Here is a 24,554-nt window from a genome sequence, read left to right on the forward strand (position 1 = left end):
ACAAATATAATTGATTATATATTATTTTCTTGAATTGGTAAAATACTTAGCAATTTGACATATAAATTCCTATTAGACCATAGAAAAGATTTAAGCAATAAAAAAGGAGCAATCAATAAATTTTTAGTATATTATTCTAAATTTGGAATCAATAGTATACAATACTACCAGTCACATGTTTGTAAGTTGTAGAAGGCAAGTTTCATAGATTGTATTTTAGCACCTTAACTTTTTTACTTTCAATTGAAATAGTATATATAGCACCCAGAAAGCCCCTCAGGACCACTTTGGTCATTACACTCACCAAGGAAGCTTCTATCCTGATTTCTAATGGAATTATTCTATGTTCAGATTCTGTTTTTATTTAAAATCACTGGTAAATAAAGTGACTTGCTAAAACACATATGGCAATGCTAAAGTACAAAATCACACTATCTTTTCATTAAATCTTTAAAAAGGACCCATCAATTTGTCATTTAATTAATTATGTTTCTTATTCCATGATAAGTTAAGGCAAAGATGATTCAGAATTAAATTTCTTTAAAAATAATGTACATGTGGCTATAAATTGAAATGCATGCTTGGAATGAATTTGATGATCATTAAAAGAATAGCTATTTATATTTGGAAATAATTTTATTTTTAGTAATAGTATTCTGACACAATATTCCCATATGCTTAATAAGACCATGTAAAGCTCAGACATTTTTTGCATAAAATAACAGATTCAAGCATTCTGGTGGAATATGCTCTTTGGCCATTTGGAATATTTATGATTAACACAAAATGAAAGAAATTACATTGAAATTCTTTGACGTCAACTGACATAAATGTCTTAAAAGGAAGTAGGTGCTTTTTGTATCTATCACATAAAACACATTTTAAACTATTGTGATTGGTCACCCACTTAGTTCCATGTTTTTACTGGAAATGAGGTAGAAGGGCACTGAGTCAGGGATTTACTATTATTGTGTTCTCTCTACTAAATGTAATAAAGATCTTGAAAACACCTCACAAACAGTGATCCTTCTCTCCATGTTCAGAAAATAAACTATTCTTCACTTGCTTTCAGCAGTTCACCAGAGGAGAATTTGGTCTCCAAATATCAAAGAAGATAAATGAAGTAAGGAAACACCCCTAATTTCTCTTTTGCATAGAAGACATAGTACAATAGAATGCAGGAGACCTGGATTCTAGTTTTAGTTCTTTTATCAACTAGCTCTGCAGATTTTGAAGAAGAAATGTTGGCCTACTTCTCTGAGTATTAATTTCTTCCTTTGTGAAATCAAGGGGAAGATCTGCAAAGCTCCTTAGACCCTGGGGAGTCTCTGGTGATCACTGAAGTGAGTAGAGGGAAGTGTCAGTGGTATATTCAATAATCTTGCATTACCTTAGTGCTCTAGAGTGAAAATAGAACAATCAAAATGAAAATATCTATACCTACTGATAGAACAGGTACCCTGAAAGACAGGCATGCTTTATTAATTAGCTTTTAATAAAAAGTTCTAGGGATACTTCCATCCAAGATGGAGGCATAGGTAGACAAGCTGCATCTCTCTCATAACTAAGAAAAAATTTACAACCACTTCAAAACTAAAAAAAAACAACCAAAATATCCAGAAAATCGAACTACATGGAAGTTCAACAAACAAAGAAATAAAGAAGAAATATTCAGCCAGACAGGTAGGAGGGGCGGAGCCAGGACAGAGTGAATGAGGTGCGGTGCTGCGGCAGTGGCTACAAGGGTAGCGCTTGGCGTGGTAGTTGGCGGCCCGGCTAGCAGCAGTCGCAGCAGCACAGGGACTATAGCTGTGATGAGAAGTGCAGTCATATATTTTAAACCTGGGAAGCGATCCCAGCCCCAGACCAGACCATGCAGTGCACAGTCCCAGCACTGGGGAAAATAGAGCCACATTGCTTCTGACTGTGAAAACCAGGAGGGTGGGGGTTGGGGTGGAGGAAGAAACTGCTGGTCTCTCAAAAGAGGCAGCTTGTTTAGTACGGGAAGTGGGAGAAGTGCCTGGAAGGAGGCAAGTGCAGGGCAAGCAGCATTGTTTCCTCTCAGGCCTCTCCCCTACATACAGTGCCACAATGTGATGAAATGGGTCACCAGCACTGACAAATACCTAAGGCTCTGCCCCTTACAACATAACAGGTGCGACAGCTCTACATAAGACACAGAGGCAAACACAGAATGCTTTCAAGATGAGGAGACAAAGAAGTACAGCCCAAAAGGGGGGCAGATCAAGATTCCAGTGGGAGAACTGAGTGATGAGGAGATAGCCAACCTAACAGGTGTACAGTTCAAAGCACTGGTGTTAATGATGATCACAGACTTGACAGAAAAGATTAAGCATGACAGGGAAGAAAGGAAGGCTAAACAGAGTAAAATGAAAGAAAATCCACATGAAACTAGTGGCGAAGGAAAGGAAATCATTGTTCAAATCAATGAATTGGAACATAAAGAAGATTTAAATGGTCAACCAGTACAGAAGGAGAAAACAGGAATTGAAAAAATGAGGAGAGGCTTAGAAACCTCTAGGATAACTTTAAATGTGTCAACATCTGAATCACAGGGGTGCCAGAAGGAGAAGAGGAAGACCAAGAAATTGAAAAATTATGTGAAAAAATAATGAAAGAAAACTTTCCAAATTTGGAGAAGAAAAAGAGACATACAGGTCCAGGAAGCACAGAGTCCCAAACAAGCTAGACCCAGGGAGGACTGCACCAAGACATATCATAATTACAATACTAAAGATTAAGGATAAAGAGAGAATCTTAAAAGCAGCAAGAGAAAAGAAGAATTACCTACAAAGGGGTATGTATAAGAATATCAGCTGATTTTTCAAAAAAAACTTTGGAATGCAGAAGGGACTGGCAGGAAATATTCAAAGTGATGAAAAGCAAGGACCTACAACCAAGACTACTCCATCCAGCAAAGCTATTATTTAGAATGGAAGGGCAGATAACGTGCTTCCCAGACAAGGTAAAGCTTAAAAAGTACATCATCACCAACCCTTACTATATGCAACGTTAAAGGAACTTATTTAAGAAAAAGATCAAAACTATGAACATTAAAATGACAACAAAATCATAACTATGAACAACAGAACCTAAAAAATAAAAACAAAAACTAAGCAGACAACCAGAGTGGGAAGACAATCATAGGTATGGGGAGCACATGCAGAGGTGTCAGCTGGGAGGCGTTAGCGGGGAGAAGGAGGGAAATGGTTCAGGAATTCAGAAGCACAGTAGGAGGGTGCAGAATAGACAGGGGGATGTTAAGAATAGTACAGGAAAGGGTGAAGTCAAAGAACTTATAGGCATGACCCACGGACATGAACCAAGGTGTGTGTGTGTGGGGGGGCTGTTGCAGGGAGGGGGTTGCTGGGTGCACAGGGGCAAAGGGAAAAGAAATTGGGACAACTGTAACAGCATAATCAATAACACATACAAAACAAAGTTCTAAATACATCCCATTCTCCGAAAACAACAGTTACACAGTTTGAAATTTAACTATGTTTCTTAACAGGCAAAGAACTGCTTAATAAAAATGATCCCTGATGGATCCCTGTAGCCTCTAATTCCCTAATAATTTCTTTAATATATCATACAAATATCATACAGATGCCAAAAAAATCCCCACTTCATCCATTTGAGAATAAGTAACTTTATCCAGCATCTAGTTTTTACTGACAATTCCAGAGATATTCATTAACTCTGGTTTCAACTTGCCAACTCATTCTAAATAATAGTCATGGAAATTACAGGTTGCCTGGATTCCATCTAAAAGTAGCACTAGCTGGTTGGCAAGGTATGGGAAGGATGACTTTCAGGTACCATATATAGAATCTAATCCAGAACCACATAAGACACTATGTATGGGCACTCATAACTACAACTGAAAGACACATTTACAAAGTGTTCTGGAGTTGCACTATCTTAACTGACTCCATGCAGCTCCTTGGTAACATGAAGTGTGGCTTCCAGACATTTCCAGTAAGTTCCAGGCTGGTCAACTGAAGTAAACGAAAGCCCCTGATTTATTTTCTACTACTAAGCCCTCCAAATAAGCTATGGAAAAATTTGATGGTCACTAACTCTTTCCCCTGTAATAAGCGAGTAGTCAGGGGAAAAGAGAAGCACTAAAATTGTAGGCATAAGCAAGCTTTGAATTTGAGGCATAATCAACATTAACCTGTAGGACAAGATCCTATATTTCATTATTAAAACATGCCATCCAACTCTGACCAGACTTGTGTAGGTATACTTGATTGAACTGAAACAACAACGGTATTTTCCATGGTTTTAAGATCCTTTCACGTATTTTGTTTAACTTTGTTCAAGTTCAAGCAGGAATGATGTCTGGATTTATTTTAAAGGAAGAAGGATAAATTTAAGGCCTATAAGTAGCACTACTTTTTACCTTCAATGTCATTCATGCATTTATGTTTTCTTAAAACAATGAACTTTTTAATTTATATGCTGTGATGTTTCTTAACCCTTTGTGGAAGTATTAACAAAGATTTGGAAGTAAAAATTTTAACTTTAAGAATGGTGAATATTGAAATCATGACTCGGGTCAAATTACAGCACTTGCACAGTTACAGAAAAAAAAGGAAGTTTTTTTTTTTTCCCTAAACATTCATAATATAAGGCATATAGACACCAGAATCAAGTAATATAGTCTGAATGACCAAGAGATCTGTCTAAGATTGCTTCCATAAAGAGGTGAGCTGGGGTTTTAAAGAGTATGTTCTGGCAAATTTCTGCCTTCTCTGAACATTTGCCAGTACTATTTCTGGAGTATGAAAGAAACACATGAAAAAGATTTGGATCTTTCTAGGGCATTATGTAACTGGAAGTTGTTGACATATCTATTACCAGCAATTCCTAAAACATTTCCTTACCACAAGAATAATGTGAGCCCTTCAGGGTAGTTCCATCAGCTCTCAAAACTCACCAACTGCTACCATTTTTGAGAAGAAAAAGAACAACTCAAATTTTAGCAGGCCTCACTCATTCCTAATGTTTTAAATCTAACCTCTAGCACAAATTAAGGTGGATTGTTCAACTGAGTTTACTGGGGTCTGAAGAGGATAAATATTTCCACCTTTGGCTCTTGCCCCTTCCTCTCACACTCTAGCTAATTTATGCCTCAGCCACCTCAAATGGCTACTTGCTAGTCCTGAACATGCTATGCATGGTCATGCTTCCAGTGAGGCCATTACCTCTGTCTAGAATTCCTTTCTACTATTGCCTCTTTCATGAAATCCTCATTCTTAAAACTCAATGCAAATATCACTTCCCTCTGCTTGCCTCTCCCTTATTTCTTTCTGGGAGGAAAGCATCTCTTGCTCTTCTGGGGTCCCATGTAAATTTGTACTCTTGAGATAGAGTTCTATATAATTGGCAATTTTCAAATTTTTGACCTGACAGAGAATAAAAGTTTTAGAGATCAATTTCATAAGTGAATCTATGAAATTCCTCATAATTTATTTAAAACAAAATTTTAAAAAACCAGCACACTAAATTAAGGAAATAGAAAATCCCTTTTAAATGCTTTAAATTAGTAATAATGGATGGATACTACTATTCCCAGTTAACCTCCCTTGTTTACTAGAAAATTCTGAATCTCCCTGCCCTATATTCTCACATATTGTTGATAAGTTAATTTTGCTGCAAATGATATGCACACAATGAGGATGTGCATGTTTTTCCTTTCTACGCTTGGTTCTGCATTCAGACACGTGGCTTTCACTTTATAACTCAGACTTGTGCACCTCTGCCACTAAGCTCTGTCAAGGTCACAGGAATGAAGAGTAATTTGGATACATGAAATGGAAAAAGATTAGGGGAATTTACTATTATTTTTGGCTTACACTTCTCAAATCTGATATGTCATATCCAGAAGGACCCTGTGCAGTCCAGTGCTGCTGCCCGGCATCCCTCCGTCCAAGCAGATGTCGTCAGCTTGCTCCACATCTCTGGCTTGCCTCCTCCTCACAGAAGCTGCCAGACTACAGTTCTGGGGCCTGCATTTCCTTTGTCTTCAAGTTTCACTGCAAAACCTTCTCTTTTTCTGCCATCTGCGTTACTAACCACATTTAAATATGTTTGAATCTTATGTTCTTTTTTTTTTCTAATTATCCACATCAAAAATGATTGGGACTAAAACTCTTCTAGTTGGAAATTTTCCTGGGGTAAAAAAACCTCTGCATTTCTCACAAGAAGGACTTACAGAATGAGCTAACCCTGCTATGAATGTAGCTTTAAATGTAACATTGCATAACAAGGTTGATAGTTCATATGTCGTCCCAACTAGACTGCTAATTCACTGGAGGTAAGGCTTACATTTTACTCACTTGAATCTCTGGCACTCAGAGTCTATCAGTTTTGCCAACTAAATATCTCTCATGTCCCTCTTCATTCTCACTGTGACGATGTAAGCCCCCATTGTTCGTCACATGGATTCTTCTAGCTGTTACCGATGGCTCTTCCTGGCTTCAGTTTCACTGCCTTTCAGTTTCTTTAGAAAACCAAAAGGAATCTTACAAATTATGCGTCTGACCACAATACAATCTGGTTTAAATTTTTCTGATTCCCCCAACTCTTCTCTCCCATTCAGCTTCACCACACAGAATGCCCTCACTTAATCCTTAATTTTCATCACTATAAACTATTTGGAATTTCCAAAATGCACCGGTCCTCTTAAAACTCTCTGCTTGAAGTGTTTCTCCTTTGTTTGCCTGGAGAACCCCTAGTAATCCTTGGAAGATTTGGGTTGGTTATCCTCCCTGACGCTGCCCCAGGGCAGAAGGCAATAATCCTCATCTTCACTCTTGTGTGGCTGTCACATAACACAAGTCACTCTTTACTTCAGTGCTTTCCCAATTAACTGTGATCTCCTTGAAAGTAAGTATTGAGCCTTCCTCACCTGCATATTTCTGACTCCCTACCTAGTGTTGACCATAAAAGGGCTCAACAGTGTTTGTTAAATGAGTGAACGGTTGGTTACACTAGGACTGCCAGCAACTTACCTGCTTGTTCCTCACCTCAATGGCAAGTTGCAAAACACCATGGAAAATCTTCCCCATTGCACCCTGACCACATGATTCTCAACCAGTGATGAAATCTACTTTGCAGGCATATATGAGAGAGTTAGGATAGGTGGAGTTTGGGGATTTCTACCCAGCCAGGTGACAGGCTTTCACAAAGTATCATTAATGCTTAATGGATCAAGGTTAATTTTGTGAGATGGTTTAAGATGAGTATAAGAGATTCATATATCTTGGCATTTTCTATGCATATTGGGTATATTTTTAAATTTTTTTCTGTACCCCATTAAAGGCACTGAAAGCAAATGAAATGGCTGTGAAGCTACTTCATAGTATACCAAGAGAATATAGGACCAGGACTATGAAACTATAAAACCTAACGCCACTCTTCTACTTATAATAGTTCTGAGATGTCATAATGTAAACCTTATTATATGTGAAAACTAAGCTCTTTTATGAAGGAAAGGAACTCATCAGAGTGGAATTGCATGCCTTAGAACTCCATGACCAATATTGTGAACACACTTGTAAAAACTAAGAATATGAAAAGGAAATTATAGCATAAAATAGTTTGGAAAATGGAAAGAGAGGCACAAAACTTTAAGAAGAATCTTAAAATTTAATGAGACAGTAAATTTATAATTATTTCAATTTTCAAAGGTAAACCTAATGCAATTACTCAAAAGAGAGACTCTGGTACTTCGGAGACCCTATGGTTGGTCTTGGGCAGAGAAGCAGCAGCTGCTATTGATGTCCCAATTACACAGGATAAATCTTTAACATAGAAAACCCATTCTAGACAGATAAACTTTCATAGACACATTCAATATAGATGAAGCTGTTCTTTCTGCAGATATGCACACCCAGCACTACTTTAAAGAGAAAGATCAACTCTAAACATGACTGTGTAATACACACTGCAATGAGACATGAACATATTATCACAGGAAAACACAATCTCAGCTACCTTCATTAGGAGTTCTTTTGAAATATGCTTTTGACACTGGCTGACAAAGTAACAAATGGTTACTGGTATAAGGCAAAAGAATAACTACTTATTTAGCTTCCCAATTCAATTAGGGATAGTGAATCATAGAATATATGAGTTGGAAGAACTTAAAGGCTTTTTAATCCAGTGTTGCAAGCTTGAATCCCCCTGAATACCTCCCCAATAAGACTTGTCCAGATCTCTCTGAAAACAATCTATACATTCTCCCATTCCCTTGGGTAATCCATTCCATCTTTGATCAAAGGAGCTATTGGCCCTGAGATGAAGGCCAACTCTAAGTTGTACTGACTTAGAAGCAACTCACAGGTACACAGAAAGTGCAGTTATTTACAGTTAGTCCGCTAAAACTGACTGTATCAATGAGCATGATTATAAGGATGGCAGTGCTAACTAAAGGATTCGATGTAGAATAAGCTTAAAAAGAATTCTTCGACTCATTTTGAAGAATTTGTGAATGTCATCAATTTTTATTTTTCAAAAAGCAAATCATTATTGGAAGAGAGAATATTTAAGAGAATTTGCTTGCATCTTATAAAAAGTATTTTTATTTATTTATGGAGTCAATAACAAATGGCATTAACTTGAAGGAAACTGTGATTCAAACAATGGGCCTAGTCACTAATGTAAAAGTTACATGAATATTTTGTATGATATATGTCCCCTAATGGTGGAAAATAAAATTTGAAAAGTTCCAAAGTTTCCAGTCTCTTTAAAATCCTACAATCCAGTGTTGTATTGTATTGCTTTTTCATGTAAAGCACTGTACAGATGACATGGTGGAGTGAGCAAAATGATGATGGTTTTAGAAGAGACAGATCTGTGGTTGAATCCCTATCCTGTCATTTAGTAGTTGCATAATTTGTTAAGTATTTAAAGTCTCCTGAAACTCAGATTTTTCACCTGTAAAACAGAAACACACACTCCTGTATCTAATATATAATAAAAATTTAAAAATTAGTTGCCTAATAGAAAAAATTGAATTGTTATATAAAGTAAATTAACATTTGTAAAGTGCTTAGAGCACTTAGTAAGCACATGACAAATATCAAACATGTTAATTTTGCTGCTTTAGAAATGTGTTGTTTAACCTCATTGGATATGTCTTCCAATTGTTAAACTTACATTGTGTTGAAATGCCATTGAGTCAATCAGTTAACTTAATTTCTTGCTTGCCTTTAGTAAGGGTGCCGATGTTAGACCTTCAGAGTAGCATAAGTTTTGCTGTGCTAAAGGCAAGAAATAGCAATTTCAGAGTGCACCTTTACCTTAATTTTTAAATTTTATTTAAGTAAAAAAAATCAAAATGAAAAATTCCAGTGCCCAGTCTGTGGACATTTAAAAAATAAAATGTAGAAAATTATACATGTTTTAAAATATTAAAATAGTATGAAAAGTGAGGCCTCTTTTTTCCTTTCCAGGGTCTGTCAGAGGCAACTACTATGGACACTACCACTGTATTTTTAAGTTGCTTAAAATGTGAACATATTAAAGAAATTTAATTAAAAATTTGAATATGGTCCTAGACCTTGTTAATTCAAAATTCTCTTTTTAAAATATTGGTGAGCAGCGAGAGAAGAGAGATGTCATCAGGACATCTGAGGGCTTCTTCAAGAACTATCGGGCACTTTTAAAGTCTCACATACAGTCATTTTTAGAAGTGTAGTCTGTCTAACAACAGCATTTTTCTATGGATGAAAAGGATAATGAGATTTAAACATATGCATAAAGACACAAAGAGTAGATATTAACATTTTTATTCCTCATGAGAATACCTTATGTACTTTATGAACCTGTCTATTATATGTACAATAAATATCTAAGGCTTAAAATTTCAAGAAGAATGGAGAAAAAAGTAGGGTTGGGGAGGAGTGTCATTTGTACTCAAATCTAATTCATTAGAGACAAATTTCTTTTCAAGGAAGATACTTTGGAATAAAACGTTTTAAAAAGAACCCTCTTTGAGGGATGTATCTCTTCTATTAAGAAGAAAAACTCAGCAAACAAACAAACAAACAAAAAAGCCCTGGAAAGAAAGACTATCTAGAAGGATTTAAAACCATTTATCTTCAAGTAGTGAAACTACAGATGTTTTTCTTTTCTTTTTTTTTTAAAGTATATTTTATTGATTATGTTGTTACAATAGTTTCAATTTTTTCCCCATTTGCTCCCCTCTGCCCAGTACCTCACTTCCCTCCAGCAATCCCACCCTCCTTAGTTCATGTCCATGGGTTGTGCATACACATTCTTTGACTTCATTTTTTCCTATATTATTCTTAACTCCCCCTGTCTATTTTGTACCAACTAATTATGCTTCTTAATCCCTGCACCATTTTCCCACTTCTCCCCCTTCCCCCTCCCAGCTGATAACCCTCTCAATGATCACCATACCTATCATTCTGTTCCTATTCTGGTTTGCTTAGTTTGATTTTGTTCTTATTTTTTAGACTCTGTTGATAGTTGTGAGTTTGTTGTCATTTTAATGTTCATGATTTTGATCTTCTTTTTCTTAAGTAAGTCCCTTTGACATTTCAAAGGGTGATGGTGATGATGAGCTCCTTTAGCTTTACCTTGTCCTGGAAGCACTTTCTCTGCCCTTTTATTCTGAATGACAGCTTCACTAGATAGAGTAATCATGGTTGTAGGCTTTTGCTTTTCATTACTTTGAATATTTCTTGCCAGTCCCTTGGTGCCTGCAGAGTTTCTTTTGAGAAATCAGTTGAGAGTCTTATAGGCATCCCTTTGTAGGTAACTCTCTGCTTTTCTCTTGCTGCTTTTAAGATTCTCTCTTCATCTTTAACTTTTGGCATTTTAATTATGATGTGTCTTGGTGTGGTACTTTTGGGGTCTAGCTTGTTTGGGACTCTCTGTGCTTCCTAGACTTGTGTCTAATTCCTTCACCAAATATGGAAGTTTTCCTTCATTATTTTCTCACATAAGTTTTCAATTTCTTGCTCTTCCTCTTCTCCTTCTGGCACCCCTATGGTTTTGATGTTGGCATGTTTAAAGTTGTTCCAGAGGTTCCTAAGCCTCTCCTCATTTTTTTCAATTCTCTTTTTCTCATTCTGTACTAGTTGACCGTTGTTTTCCTCCTTAAGTTCCAAATTATTGATTTGAACCCCCATTTCCTTCCCTTCACCATTGGTTTTGTAAGGATTTTCCTTCGTTTCATTTAGCAAAGCCTCCCTTCACTTCTTCCCTTATGCATTTGCCATACTTAAGCATATATGTCAAGGCTGTGAGCATCTTTATCACCAGGGTTTTGAACTCTGCATCTGTTAAGTTGGCTGTTTCTTCATTTCTTAGGTTGGCTATCTCCTCGTCGCTTAATTCTCCTACTGGAACCTTGATCTATTCCCCCTTTTGGGCCATACTTCTCTGTCTCCTCATCTTGATGGGCTCCTGTGTTTGTTTGCCCCTGTGTCTTAGGTAGAGCTGTCACTCCTGTTATGTTGTAAGGGGCGGAGCCTTAGGTTTTCTCATCAGTAGAGAGTGATCTGTTTCATCACGTTGTGGTGCTGTGTGTGAGAGGGATCTGAGAGGGAACAATGTTGCTTGCTCAGTACTCATCCGTTTTCCAGGCACTTCTTCCACTTTGTATGAGACTGGCGCCTCTCTAGTTGTTTCCCTGGCTGTCATTCCCAGAGTGGGTGGGTCTGCGGATGTTCTAGGACCATGGGAGCCCTTTAAACAAGCAGACTCTGATGAGATACCAGCTGTCTGTTCTTCCACTCCAACCTGCACTGGTCTGCACAGTCAGAAGCAATGAGGCTTTATTTTCCCCATGCTGGGACCGTGAGCTGCGTGGTCTGGTCTGGTCTGGTGCTGGGAGCACTCCCCAGGTGTCCCTCCTGACTTTTTAAAACATGTGACTGCACTTTCTGGCAGCTTGCTGCTGCCACCACTGCTGTCGCCACCACACCATGTGTTCTCTGCCCCAGCTCCACCCCTCCTACCTGTCTGGATGAATATTTCTTCTTTATATCTTTGTTTGTTGGACTTCCATGCAGCTCGATTTTCTGGAACTTATGGTTTTCTCTAGTTTTGAGATAGTTGTATTCCTTCTCAGTTGTGGAGGGAGATGCAGTGTGTCTGTCTAAGCCTCCATCTTGACTGGAAGTCCTGCTTTTTATTTTCTTTTTGCTAATTTGCCTTATATAAAAATGGAAATTCATTCTTCTTTTAGTAAATATGCATTACAAAGAAACCCTACATGTTAAAACTTTTTAATATCCTCAAATTTTTTATTCTATTCAATTAATAAAGGTAAATGATTGGTAGATTATATGCAGTTTCCCAGTGAAAAATAGGCAATAAATACTTTGGGGAAAGAATGAAAGTGGCTTACAAATATACAAAGCAGCATTAAAAAAGAAAGAAACAGAGCTGACTACAAAGAATTTGGAGTAAGAAGGACGATCACTTATATATTTTATACACATGTGTGCCTCTTAGGGAAAACAGGGAGAGAAAAAAAATATGAAGATAACTTCAGATGGTAGAGATAATTTCTCTGTATGTTTGACTTGTTAAAAAATGACTTCAGCCTTTGAAAAGATTCCATATACTGCTTTTGTGTTCCTAGTCAGAAATAAATTATGGTTAGTATGCTTCTGATATATGACAGTCAAATAAAGTTTTCTAAAATTTTTATTTTTCTAAAGGAATTATTTTGTTTTTTACTTCATGATCCCTCATGATGTCAAAAAAAAAAAAAAAAGAGGGAAAAGCTTAATTGGGAATGAAGAGATCTCTAAAATAATCTTTGTTGTGACAAAAGTCTATATTAATCTACCTTTTCACTTTTTATTGTGACATATGGCTAACCCTCCCCTCTCCAATCTGAATTCATCATAACTCTCTGAAGAATAAGAAACTGTATAGTATGTGTATGACATCATAGTCAATGATGTTTTCCCAGATTACCTAAAACTCCAAAGCTCTTTTAAATCAAAACTATTGGTAATTTTTAGTATCTAAAAAATAACTCTGACTTAGAAATTGCCTACAATCTTCCTATCGATCTGCTTATACTGTCCTTAGAATTGGAGTTAATATGTAAATTATAGCTCATTCCCATTAGCTTCCTAACCTTACAAAAGTGATGTAACCTCTCTGTGCCTTAAATTCCTTATCTACAAAATGCAATAATAATTATATATGATAGGTTTGTTACGAGGATTATATAACTTCATATAAAGAGAGAGTTTGGAAATGTGCTTGGCACATAGTTACTTATGAATGTTTATATTACTATCATTATTATTATTATTCATTAATATATTTAAAGGTAGTGTATATCACAGCCCTGGCTGGTCTGGCTCAGTGGATTGCGCGTCGGCCTGCGAGCTAAGTGTCGCTGGTTCGATCTTCCAGTCAGGGCACATCAGAGAAGGAAAACTCTGACTCCAAAAAACCTCCGCTGCCTTGCGGCATACCTCTTCAGGGGAAAGGCTAAGGGAGTAAACCCCGACAGAAAATCCGGAGCCGGAGTCCCTAAGGCGGTTTGACGTTGTAGTCAACACCGGCAACTCCTGCGGCGCACCTGAAGCCAAGCTGTATTGACTCCGTCTTTCCCTTGTACCCTTCAGCTGCGAAGACAGGGGGGGTCTGCTGCATGGGCAACAGCAGACCCTCCATATCACCCTGCCCAGGCTCTGTAGCTTCAGCTTCACTGGAGAGGACACTCCAGCGTCATCGCAAGATGTCGATTTAACACGGGAGGAGACAGATACCGTGTCACTCCCGAGTTGGACTGCACAGCCATTCTCGGCGGTGCAGATAGACTCTTAAGAAGCTACACCATCGTCTCTCGAGACGGACGGCTGCCGACGAGTGTATATCACATTGCAAACCTATGAAATGACAATTCTTTCTTCTTAAGAACTATCAGGTTGAGGGCGGCATACAAATTAAAGATAAAACATTGTAAAAATCACTTAAAATGGAGGTAGAAAAAAATAAGATGTTTTTCTTCCTTTAAAACAAATGTTTCCCTAACATGTTAGAGTTCATAAATTACTCTGAAAACATGTTTACATTTGGAAGAGTTAATGTGCTAGCAGTATGCTTAGTCTCAAATAAAAAACGTCAGAAATAAAAGCTCACTTGAGGGAAAAACAAGCTAAGTTTGCTTTGAAGTTTTTATCTACATCTACTACGGTAGATAATCTATATGCTTTTGGTTGGGTGCTGGGAGCTAATTATATGTGTGTATATGTATTCTTTTTTCCCAAAAATGATATTTGAAACTCAAAAACTCCAATTATTTTTTAAGACTTCAGTTTTTAACCCAAATCTTCCTATCTCTGCCTAAATTTTTCCCAGGGAAAATTTTTTCCCAGGGAGCCACATTTGGTTATATTTGCTATCTCTTTGGCATACTCTTTCCCGTGCATTAGTAACTTAAAAGGGAATTTAAGAAATATCCTCAGAAAGTACCAGTGGGTAGGCCAAATGCAATGTGGGGGTGTAGGCAGCCAATTCTGACCACAGTACTAAGATCTGGAAATTTACTGCAGATCAGGAAAAAGAGCTGCATTATGGCATGATCAAGCAAGGAAAAATGATCACTCAGTCAGACTTAGCCAAAAGTACCAGGTTTAGCAAAGGTTTAGTAAAGAAGATAATTCATTTTTACCTCAGAATATCACACTGGACCTTTAAAAAACGTGCAGAGACTATGAGATACGTTTCGTCAATGCACTGTTTAGGAGAACAAAAGGGAAAGTGACAGCATCTCTCTCTGGGAATTTTACTAAAGTACATTAAGGGCACATCACCAAACAGCCAAAGTATATTCTTCTGATTTTCTCTGAGGAAGGAGGAGCTGTAAAAGACTGTACTAACAGTGATCCAGTATCATCTGCCCCTGTGAAAACTTCCCTTTTCTACAACATCTGCCTTATGTCTCTTTTTAGTTAGAGGCAGGGAGTGGCCAACTATTTCTCCATCCACATCTTAAGTGTAAATGTGAGCATCTTATTCTGGACTCCATGTAAGTTTGCTCCCATTCAGTAAGCACTGTGGTTGGATTACAGAACAAGAAAAAAACAGGTTTTGGCAAAAATATTTTCATTCAGAGCAAAAGAATAGTAATAATAATTAAAACATTTCATCCTTCTTCCTGAGGAACAGAAGTCCAAGGTGGATCTATCTGACTAATAGTACTAGCACAGGTGGGCAGGGGCAGCCTCAAAGAACTGGTTTAGGAAAAGCTAGTGAAGTGAAAGGGTTAGAAAAAGGTCTATAGAAGTGAAAGTAAATCATAAGAATGCATGGGGACAACTAAATCTTCAGAGGTCTACGTGATTACTATTAACAGTGTGCTACCCTATAGGGAGAAAGGAAAGTGTTAGTATCACTTCTTTATTAGTTTTTGTTTAGGCAGATGAGAGAAAATTAGATTACATTAAAATGCAAAGGAAGTTAGAATAGGAAGGAACCTTATTAACCTTATGAAGATGACCATATAGTCTGCCCTCACTAGGACGGTCTTATTTTATATCTTTTTACACAGTTATTATTAATAGCACCCCATTTCATCCTAAAATATGCCCTAATTAAATGATAAGTTACCTGGTTATGATATGTATAATAAAATGCCCTTGTTTTACTAGTAGGATAAAATCTGTTTCTCCCTGACCCAGGCATACAGGTTAAATGTACAACTAACTACTGGATTCCCAGGCCATTGCTTTGTTCACTTTACTATGCTACCTTCTCAAAGAAAAAGGCTGATAATTTAATAGAAATAGACATATGGAACCTGTAGATTTTACTAAAGGGCAATGAAATGACGTCACTACTTTTGAGCTGCCCAAGACACTGCAATTTACAAATGAGGAAAAAATGTTTTGAATGTGCAAGTTGTAGTCTACTATTATCTCCACCCCAAAGGAAAAATTCCCTCATCCTCCACATCTGCTATAGGTCTATTTTTAGCTATATGTTGTGGGTGGACAACTAGTTATTTCCATCCCCATCTTAGGCACAAGTATGACCATCTTGTTTCCAGGCTCAATGTACTTTTGCTTCCACTCATAAATGCTAGAATTGAAATTAACTTGCCATAGCAAGAATTTTTCATTTCAAAATTCAGGACAGTTCTAAAATAAGTTAAATCATTTCTTCTGTTTTTCTTAGAAAACAAAATAGCCAACTATTTTCTTTTGATTGAGCTTATCAACTAATATATGTTTTAATTATTACTCCAAGTTGTGCAAAAAAAAGTTATTTTTAAATCACAAACCTGGTTTCTAAGAAGCTTAAATTCTAATTATGTAAATTTGTTATATAATTTGTTAATAAAAACCATTTTATTTCCTACTGAAAATAAAGATACAGTTTATTTAAAAAGTTAAAAAAACATAAGCAGTAATAGAAGTTTGCTTATTAAGGACAATTTCTTAAACATTCTAATATAGAAGATATGCCATACCTATTAAATTACCAAACTAGTTCCAAAATGCCCATAAACACTTCTAATCAATCAGTTAAATAGTATCCTACAAAAAGCTTTATGCATTAGCAGCTGACACCAAATCACTCTTTTAAAAAAAAATCTACTCACTCATTAATAATATAAACCAACTCACTGATAGTTTCTAACATAACTCTATCTTGAGCCTTTACACAAAAGGGAAATATTTGTTTCTCTTTAAGAAATCCTTGAAGAAATTGTTAAAGCTTTAATGATGTATTTTTACTGGCATATATTTTGACAAATTTTCATAATAACTTCAAAGAATAAATGAGGATATATCTGTGTATGTATGTGTATATATAAATTAATAAATAGCTGAAATATTCATTAATTTATATTTAATATTTTTTCAAGGAAAAAATTTCATATTTCCTATATGAAACTAAGTTAAATAATAATTTTAAAGTAACTATTGTGCCTTAGCAACTTATGCTAATTATTTTTATAGACAAAGCACTGGATTCACTATCATGAGTTAATAAGTTATGTATATTTGAAACTATTTTCTAGTGACTGCACGAACTTAATTACTCTATCAATTAACTCTGTCAACTATCTTTCTGGTCAATAACATATTTGCAAAATTCTTTGATAAGGTTGAGTACATAACCTGTAATTACAAAATAAAAGTCAGACAACCGGCCCACATGAAACAAACCCACTTATTTTCACAACCTCTTTCATCTGTGAAGCTAAAATAAGTACCCAAAACTCTCTTGTTAATATGATTTTAAATTTAGAAACTATCATAACAAAAACAATATATAGCGACATAAATAAGAATATCTAAAAACATAGTATCCCTTTATGTCATTTCCATGTTTGCATAATGATCTTGTACTAGATTGGGAAATAGTGAGTGTCATAGTAAATTTAACAAAAGGACAGAGACTGTTAAAGAAACAAATATTTCCCTTTATTTGATTATAATACATCTACCCTTGGAACATTCAAAATAATTGAAATTCTCAATTAACAGGCTTCCAAATGATGCTATTTAACTGAAAGCCAGCCAGCAAATAGCAATATGTATTTGAAAATTTTACTTGTGGAAAGTAATTTCTATACCAATTTGGTTTAGTAGAGTGTAACAGTAGATTCAGAATTATCAGCATTTGAGAAACAGAACAGTAACACTCAGCAGCATTTTATCAACAGTGAGTTTGCCTTACTCCTTCGCCAGCTGTACACTGGTAGGCTTTGTTCCAATCGGTATTCCATATTTTTGCAAAGTGTTAACCAGAATCTCCCTCATGTCGCTGTTGTAGGAATCAAAGTCAAACACATTCCTAACCACACTGGAGAGACCTTCAGTAGGAAATTTCTGCATTTAAAAAATAAAAAAAAAATCCCTTGTTACGTATATGATAATATACACAATATAAAGATTTACAAAACTGATAACAATGATGGTTCAATAAACTTTAGCAGAGATTTACAGCCTTGTCTGATAACCAGATAAGGGGAATATATACATTTTCTCTTTTAATGTTTACTATGATGACTTAGGAATTTCTGTTTTAAACAAATATTAGAATTTGAGGGGCTACAGTTTCTTCTCTCAAATGTTAACTCATGTTAGATCAAATGTTAGATGCTGGTGTTCAGTTATCTGCACTGCTTTCTGAAATCTCCTGACTTTAAAATGAATACCAGATTGAACAAATTTAAAAAATCTATTTAAACAAAGCAGAATATTGAATTATTATACAGAAGTATTTAGAGAAATCAAATGTCAATGAATAAAATGAAAAAATAATAACAGAGTAAGAAAAGACAGAAAGAACATAAAAGTACAGAGCACAGAGAAGTAAGGAAGAGCAGGGGGAACAAACAAGTGGTAACAGCTAAGTTCACACCAATGTAAATTTACACTGGTAGTGTCCTCTGGGTCTTTTCTTAAGCATTGGGATCAAAGCTGGACTTATCATAGTTTTATAGGCAGAATAAAGTTTCCTATATTCTTTTGTAGGTTTTCCTTGGAAGGCTGGGGATGGGGCAAAGAACAAGAGTCATTAAGTTGTGACTGTTAGCTTAAAGACCATTATTTGTTATAAATAGAATCCACATAGGTTTCTTTGTTTTCTTTACCAATGTAGACTACACATTACATATGGCTACAAGATAATTCATTCGCCTGTTCATTTATTCTATCTTATAAAATTTTCTTGCAGTATTTACAGGTATATAATCAATACTGTTGGTTCCTAGTTTATTTTCTATACCCAAGTCTTTTTTTTTTTTCACTCAGATATTATGTGTTTGTGGTATAAAGTCAAATAGTAACAAAGTTTCTCTGCTGTCTCCCTCTCTTGCCTTTCCCCCAATACAACGTTCCCCTCCCCTAAAAAGAAAATCCTCCACCAAATTTCCTGGCTCCTTGGTAACAGTCATGGCATAGAACTTCACCAAATTCAATTCAAAGGCTAAACATAAAATACTCACTGGTCTTCAGATTTAAAATCTAGATTATAACATATTATCTGAATCAGAAATTGAAAGACATGGTATAAATTAAGCAGTTCTAAAAAACAAGATTGATGGCTTATTTTAAACCTTTATGAAAAGGTGTTTGCCATACCTGTAAGTGCTTGACTATGCTGACAACTTCTCTGGTAGAATAAGGATAGTTAATAATCCCCTGGTCAGCTAAACTCCTCAGCTCTCCAAAGGCAGCCACGAGCTTCTGAAGGATGGGCTCGGGCACATTTGGTCCATATTGCCTGAGCATCTCAAGCTCTGAGTGGGGCTTGGGATTATCAACTGCATGGCAACTAAAAATATCACCTATAGGAGAAAAAACATTCACATTCAACATGCAACTAATCCATTATAATACCATAAGAAATATGCAATAGTAGTTTAAAGTAGTTTAAATCAGTGGTTTTAACTGGTTGCTCACAAAAGCACTTCTATTTTTAAATGTGTAGAATTGTACAAAAGGTCCATCCAACAATAGGATGACAGCAAATGACTTTAAAGAAAAGGAAAATGAGTGATGTGTGGTTTATTCTGAACCGATTTGCTTTTGTTTTTAAAAAAATGAAATAATATTTGAATACAATCTCATTGGGAGATATTCAAATATAAAGAACAAAAGAGAAGCCCCTGTGTTTCTGCCAATCCCACTCGCTCCCCCACAGGCATATGGAGTTAACAATTCAGTGCATTTATTCTTTCATTTATTTTTAAGTGCATACATACAAACATATATAGTTTTGGTAATTTATTCCTTTTCCATTTAATTGGAAAATAATCTTCATATGGTACTGAGACTACATTTTTAACTTCAATACATGTTAAATATCATAAGAAATTATATTCATCTATCTCATATGCAAGCTTTATGTATACTAAAATGGGGGAATCAGTATCACCACTTTTTAAATAATTTATATCTTGCGGAGATTGCTAGAATGTATTTTAGAATTTAGTTTTGGAAAAGTAAACCTGCAGAGACAATTGTCTAAATTAGAATCAAGAAAAAGGAATGTAGAAACACAAAGTATTTCATCTGCAATTTAGGCAACTGAGAATGTACTAGAAAAATATAATCTATGCTCAATATAGATAATTTTCTCATAATAAAGTTTATGAAATTCTACTGATTCAAAATATAGGAGACCAGGATTAATTATTTTTTTAAAAAAGAAGAATATATGAAAGGGTGAGGCAGGAGAGCCTGTATGTACGACCCATGGGCATGGACTTGGGGAGGGGATTGTTGGGGAAGGGGGGTGCTGGGCGGAGGGGAGCAAAAGGGAAAAAATTGGAACTATTGTAACAATATAATCAATAAAATATACTTAAAAAAAAAAAAAAAGAACAGACATATAGATCAGTGGAACAGATTAGAGAGCCCAGAAATAAACCCAGGCCTCTATGGTCAACTAATATTTGATAAAGGAGGAAGGAACATAAATGGAGTGAGAAGAGCCTCTTCAACAAATGGTGCTGGGAGAACTGGACAGGGACGTGCAAAAAAATGAAACTAGACCACCAACTTACACCACACACAGGAAATTAAACTTTAGAGTTTGGCTACCTCATGAAATTACTGGGAGTGCAGTGATACAGGGAATTTGGAGATATTCCTTCCAAAATGAAGGACAAATTACTGTATCTGACCTTTCCCACCACTAAAGAAACAGCATTGATTGTACCTTTTTGAATATTGGATACAAAATAAATCTTGTTTGGATATGCTAATATAATAAATTTACCTAGTAACTGAAAAAAAACTTTTTTGTTTTGTTGGGGTTCCAGAACAAGAGAAGATCCTTCAACACGTACATGATGCCAAGCAAGTTGTTCCATCATTTGGGCTACATGATACAAGAGACATAACAGTATTTGAAGTATGTCTGAAATTTAGAACATAGTTCTGCATTTCTTAAACACCTTTTCTCTTCTTCTATTTTTATAAGCTAACACAAGAAAAAAAGAACTTTCAATATAGAACAGGATGCCTAGGCCCAGACTGGGAAACCATCTGAAGCTCCCAAGGACAGATCCAGGAAGTAAAGAAAGTGTACTTCTACAACAGTATACAGAACGTGTTGGGAGGAGTGACTCTCAGTTAGCTAGCTGGAGGGAAGGACGCACCAAAGAGCAACAGAACAACTAAAACCCAAGTACAACCAGACATCCAAAATAAACAACATAAAGGGCATCCCAAGATAATCAGGTTTAGGAGATCAAGGAGACTAGACCAATGGATCCCAAAATTCTCCTACCACAGAAGGTCACAACACAAAGACAGGAAATTAAAGCAGATTGATCAAAGAAGCAGAAACAAAAAGGAAGTTCACAAAAATGGGGAGACAAATAAATAACCACCCATTGAGAGAAAAGGAGGAATGCTCAGAAAGAATGCTAATTGAAAAGAAGGTAAGAAAAATATGACATGGAATTCAAAATAATGATTATAGAAAAGCTCAATGAGCTCAGCAAGCTCAAAGAAAACTACAAAGAACTCCAGGGGAATAATGAAGACCTCCAGGGAAACTACAAAGAACTTACTGAGAACTACACCAACATTAAAAAGGACATAAAAACTATCAATAAGAGCCAGGAGTAAGTGAAGAATACAATTTCTGAATTGAAGAACATGGTAGAACATATCAAGAGCAGGCTATATGAAGCAGAAAATCAGATCAGTGAGCTAGAGGAAAATGTAAAAAAAAATTCCCAGACAGTGCAACAAAATGAAAAAAAAGACTAAAAAAGAATGAAGAGGTTTTAAGGGTACTGCAGGATAACATGAAATATAATACTATCCATATCATAGGAATAACAGAAGGAGAAGAGGAGGAGCAAGGGATAGAAAACTTGTTTAAAAAGCAATGACAGAAAACTTCCCTAACTTGATGAGAGAGAAAAATCATGCAAGTCCAGGAAGCACAGAGGGTCCCAATGAAGATGAACCTAAACAGGCCGACTTCAAGACACATCATAATAAAAATAAAAATAAAAAAAGATATAGGAGACCAGGGACAAAAGGAAGTTAAAGTAAATAAATTAGCATTATTTAATACGTTCATTTTAGAAGGAAAGAACATCTAAATCTCACTATGACTTAGAAACCATTTGAGCCATTGTTTTATCATTATTATATATTTATAAAAGCAACTGAATAAAATGCAAGTCATTATAACTTCAAACTTGTTTCTCATAGGCTTAATCTATTAAATACAAATGTGAAGAACAGCTTTTCTTCCTACCTTCCTTCCTTTTCTGAAAACCTAATGTAACACCAACACAAAGCTATGTGCCAAGTACCACTCTAGGTACTATACATCAGTGATCAAAAACAGAACTACTCCTGTCCTCATGGAGTTTATATTGTTTATTGTCTGGCATAGGGAGACAATAAACAAAAAATATAAATGTTAGAAACCATGTGTTTCAAAGAAAAAGAAAAAGAAAAGCACAATGTATAACATCAGAATGGTGATGGTGGGGAAGTGAGTCAGGCAGGGCCTCATGTCTGCAAATACAGACATCTACGGCAAAAGTGGTCCAGGAAAGCACACAGCAATGTAAAGACCCTGAGGCAAGCATAATCTGGATGTTCCAGGAAGAGTCAGGAAAGCAGAGGGGCTGGAATAGAATGAGTGATGGGGAGAGCAGAATAGAAAATGAGGTAGCCTCTGGCCAAGATGGAGGCGTAGGTGAACAAGCTTCACCTCCTCGCACATCCATTAAGAATTACAACTACCTCAAAACAAAGGAAATAACCAGAACTACCAGAAAATAGAACTGTATGGAAGCCTGGCAACCAAAGATTTAAAGGGGAAGTGTTTATCCAGACAGGAAGGGCAGAGCTGGGGTAGGGAGGGTGCGGTGTGGCAGGTGGTGGTGGCAAGGCAGAGGCTGCAGACAGACAGCTGAATGAGTGGTCCCACATTATAAAAGCTGGGAGGGACACTGGGGAGCATTCCCAGGCCCAGGCTAGACCACATAGCTCAAGGTTCCAGCGCCAGGAAAATAAAGCCTCATTGCTTCTGGTTATGAAAACCAGAGGGGGGTTGAGGTGGTAGAAGAAACTGCTGGTCTCTCAGCAGAGTTTGTTTAGAGGGCCGGCACAGTCCTAGAACATACACAAACCCACCCACTCTGGGAACCATCACCAGGGCAACAGCTAGAGGGGTGCCAGTAGCATCAGTGAAGCGGGTGAAGTGACTGGAAAAGGGCAAGTGCCAAGCAAATGGCATTGTTTCCTCTCTGATCACTTCCCCACATATAGCCCCACAAAGCAGTGAAATGGGTCACCCAGCACTGATGAGTACCCAAGGCTCCACCCCTTACAACATGACTGGTGTGACATCTCTACCTAATACACAGAGGCAAACACAGGAAGGCTGTCAAGTTGAGACAGGGAAGTATGGCTGAAAAGAAAGAACAGATAAAAACTCCAGAAAAAGAACTAAGTGAAAAGGAGATAGTCAACCTGTCAGATGCAGAGTTCAAAATACTCATAATAAGGATGTTCAGAGAAATGATTGAGTACAGTCACAAAATAAAGGAAGAAGTGAAAGTTATATAAATTGAAATAAAGAAAAATATACAGGGGACCAACAGTGATGGGAAGGAAGCTGGGATTCAAATCAATGATTTGGAATATAAAGAAGTAAATATTCAACCAGAACAAAACGAAGAAATAAGAATCCAAAAACAAAAAATAAAAGCAAAAAAAAAAAAACGGAGGAGAGTTTAAGGAGACTGCAACATCTCCAAAAGTGCCAACATCTGAATCACAGGGGTGCCAGAAGAAGAAGAGGAAAAGCAAGAAATTGAAAACTTATTAAAAAAAAATGGAGGAAAACTTCCCTAATTTGGCAAAGGAAATAGACATACAAGTCCAGGAAGCACAGAGAGTCCCAAGACACATCAAAAGTACAATGCCAAAGGCATTCTCTCTTTAGAGAATCTTAAAAGCAGCAAGAGAAAAGAAGAGAGTTACCTACAAAGGAGTTCCCATAAGACTATCAGCTGATTTCTCAAAAGAAATTGCAAGCAAAAAGGGGCTGGCAAGAAATATTTAAAGTGATGAAAAGCAACGACCTACAACCAAGATTACTCTATCCAACAAAGCTATCATTTAGAATGGAAGGGCAGATAAAGTGCCTCCCAGACAAGGTTAAGGAGTTCATCATCAATAAGCCTTATTATATGAAATGTTAAAGGAACTTATTAAAGAAAAAGAAGATCAAAACTATGAACATTAAAATGACAACAAACTCGCAACTATCAACAACTGAATCTACCAGAACAGGAACAGAATCATAGGTATGGGGATCATTTGGAGGGTTATCAGCTGGAAAAGAGAAGGGGGAGAAAGGGGGATATGGTGCAGGGATTAAGAAGCATAACTGGCAGGAACCAAACAAACAAAGGGATGTTAAAAATACTAGAGGAAAGGGTGAAGGCCAAGAACTTACATGCACGACCCATAGACATAAATTAAGGGGAGGGGGGATTGCTGGAGGGAAGGGGGTACTGA

The 24,554-nt window shown here is 36.4% G+C and overlaps 1 protein-coding gene across 1 annotated transcript in view; it reads right to left on the reverse strand.

The window, feature by feature from the left end:
• Positions 1-24,554, reverse strand: part of VWA8 (von Willebrand factor A domain containing 8) — a 432,115-nt gene that overhangs the window by 164,471 nt on the left and 243,090 nt on the right. Inside the window, exons 25-26 of the mRNA XM_090258845.1 lie at positions 19,131-19,336; positions 17,722-17,873 (exon numbers count right to left, since the gene is read on the reverse strand). Of these exons, the coding sequence (XP_090114971.1) occupies positions 17,722-17,873; positions 19,131-19,336 (358 nt within the window). The remainder of the gene's footprint in view (positions 1-17,721; positions 17,874-19,130; positions 19,337-24,554) is intronic.

The sequence above is a fragment of the Furipterus horrens genome, unplaced genomic scaffold, assembly GCF_987537825.1.
Source record: "Furipterus horrens unplaced genomic scaffold, mFurHor1.1.pri manual_scaffold_12, whole genome shotgun sequence".
NCBI lineage: Eukaryota > Metazoa > Chordata > Mammalia > Chiroptera > Furipteridae > Furipterus > Furipterus horrens.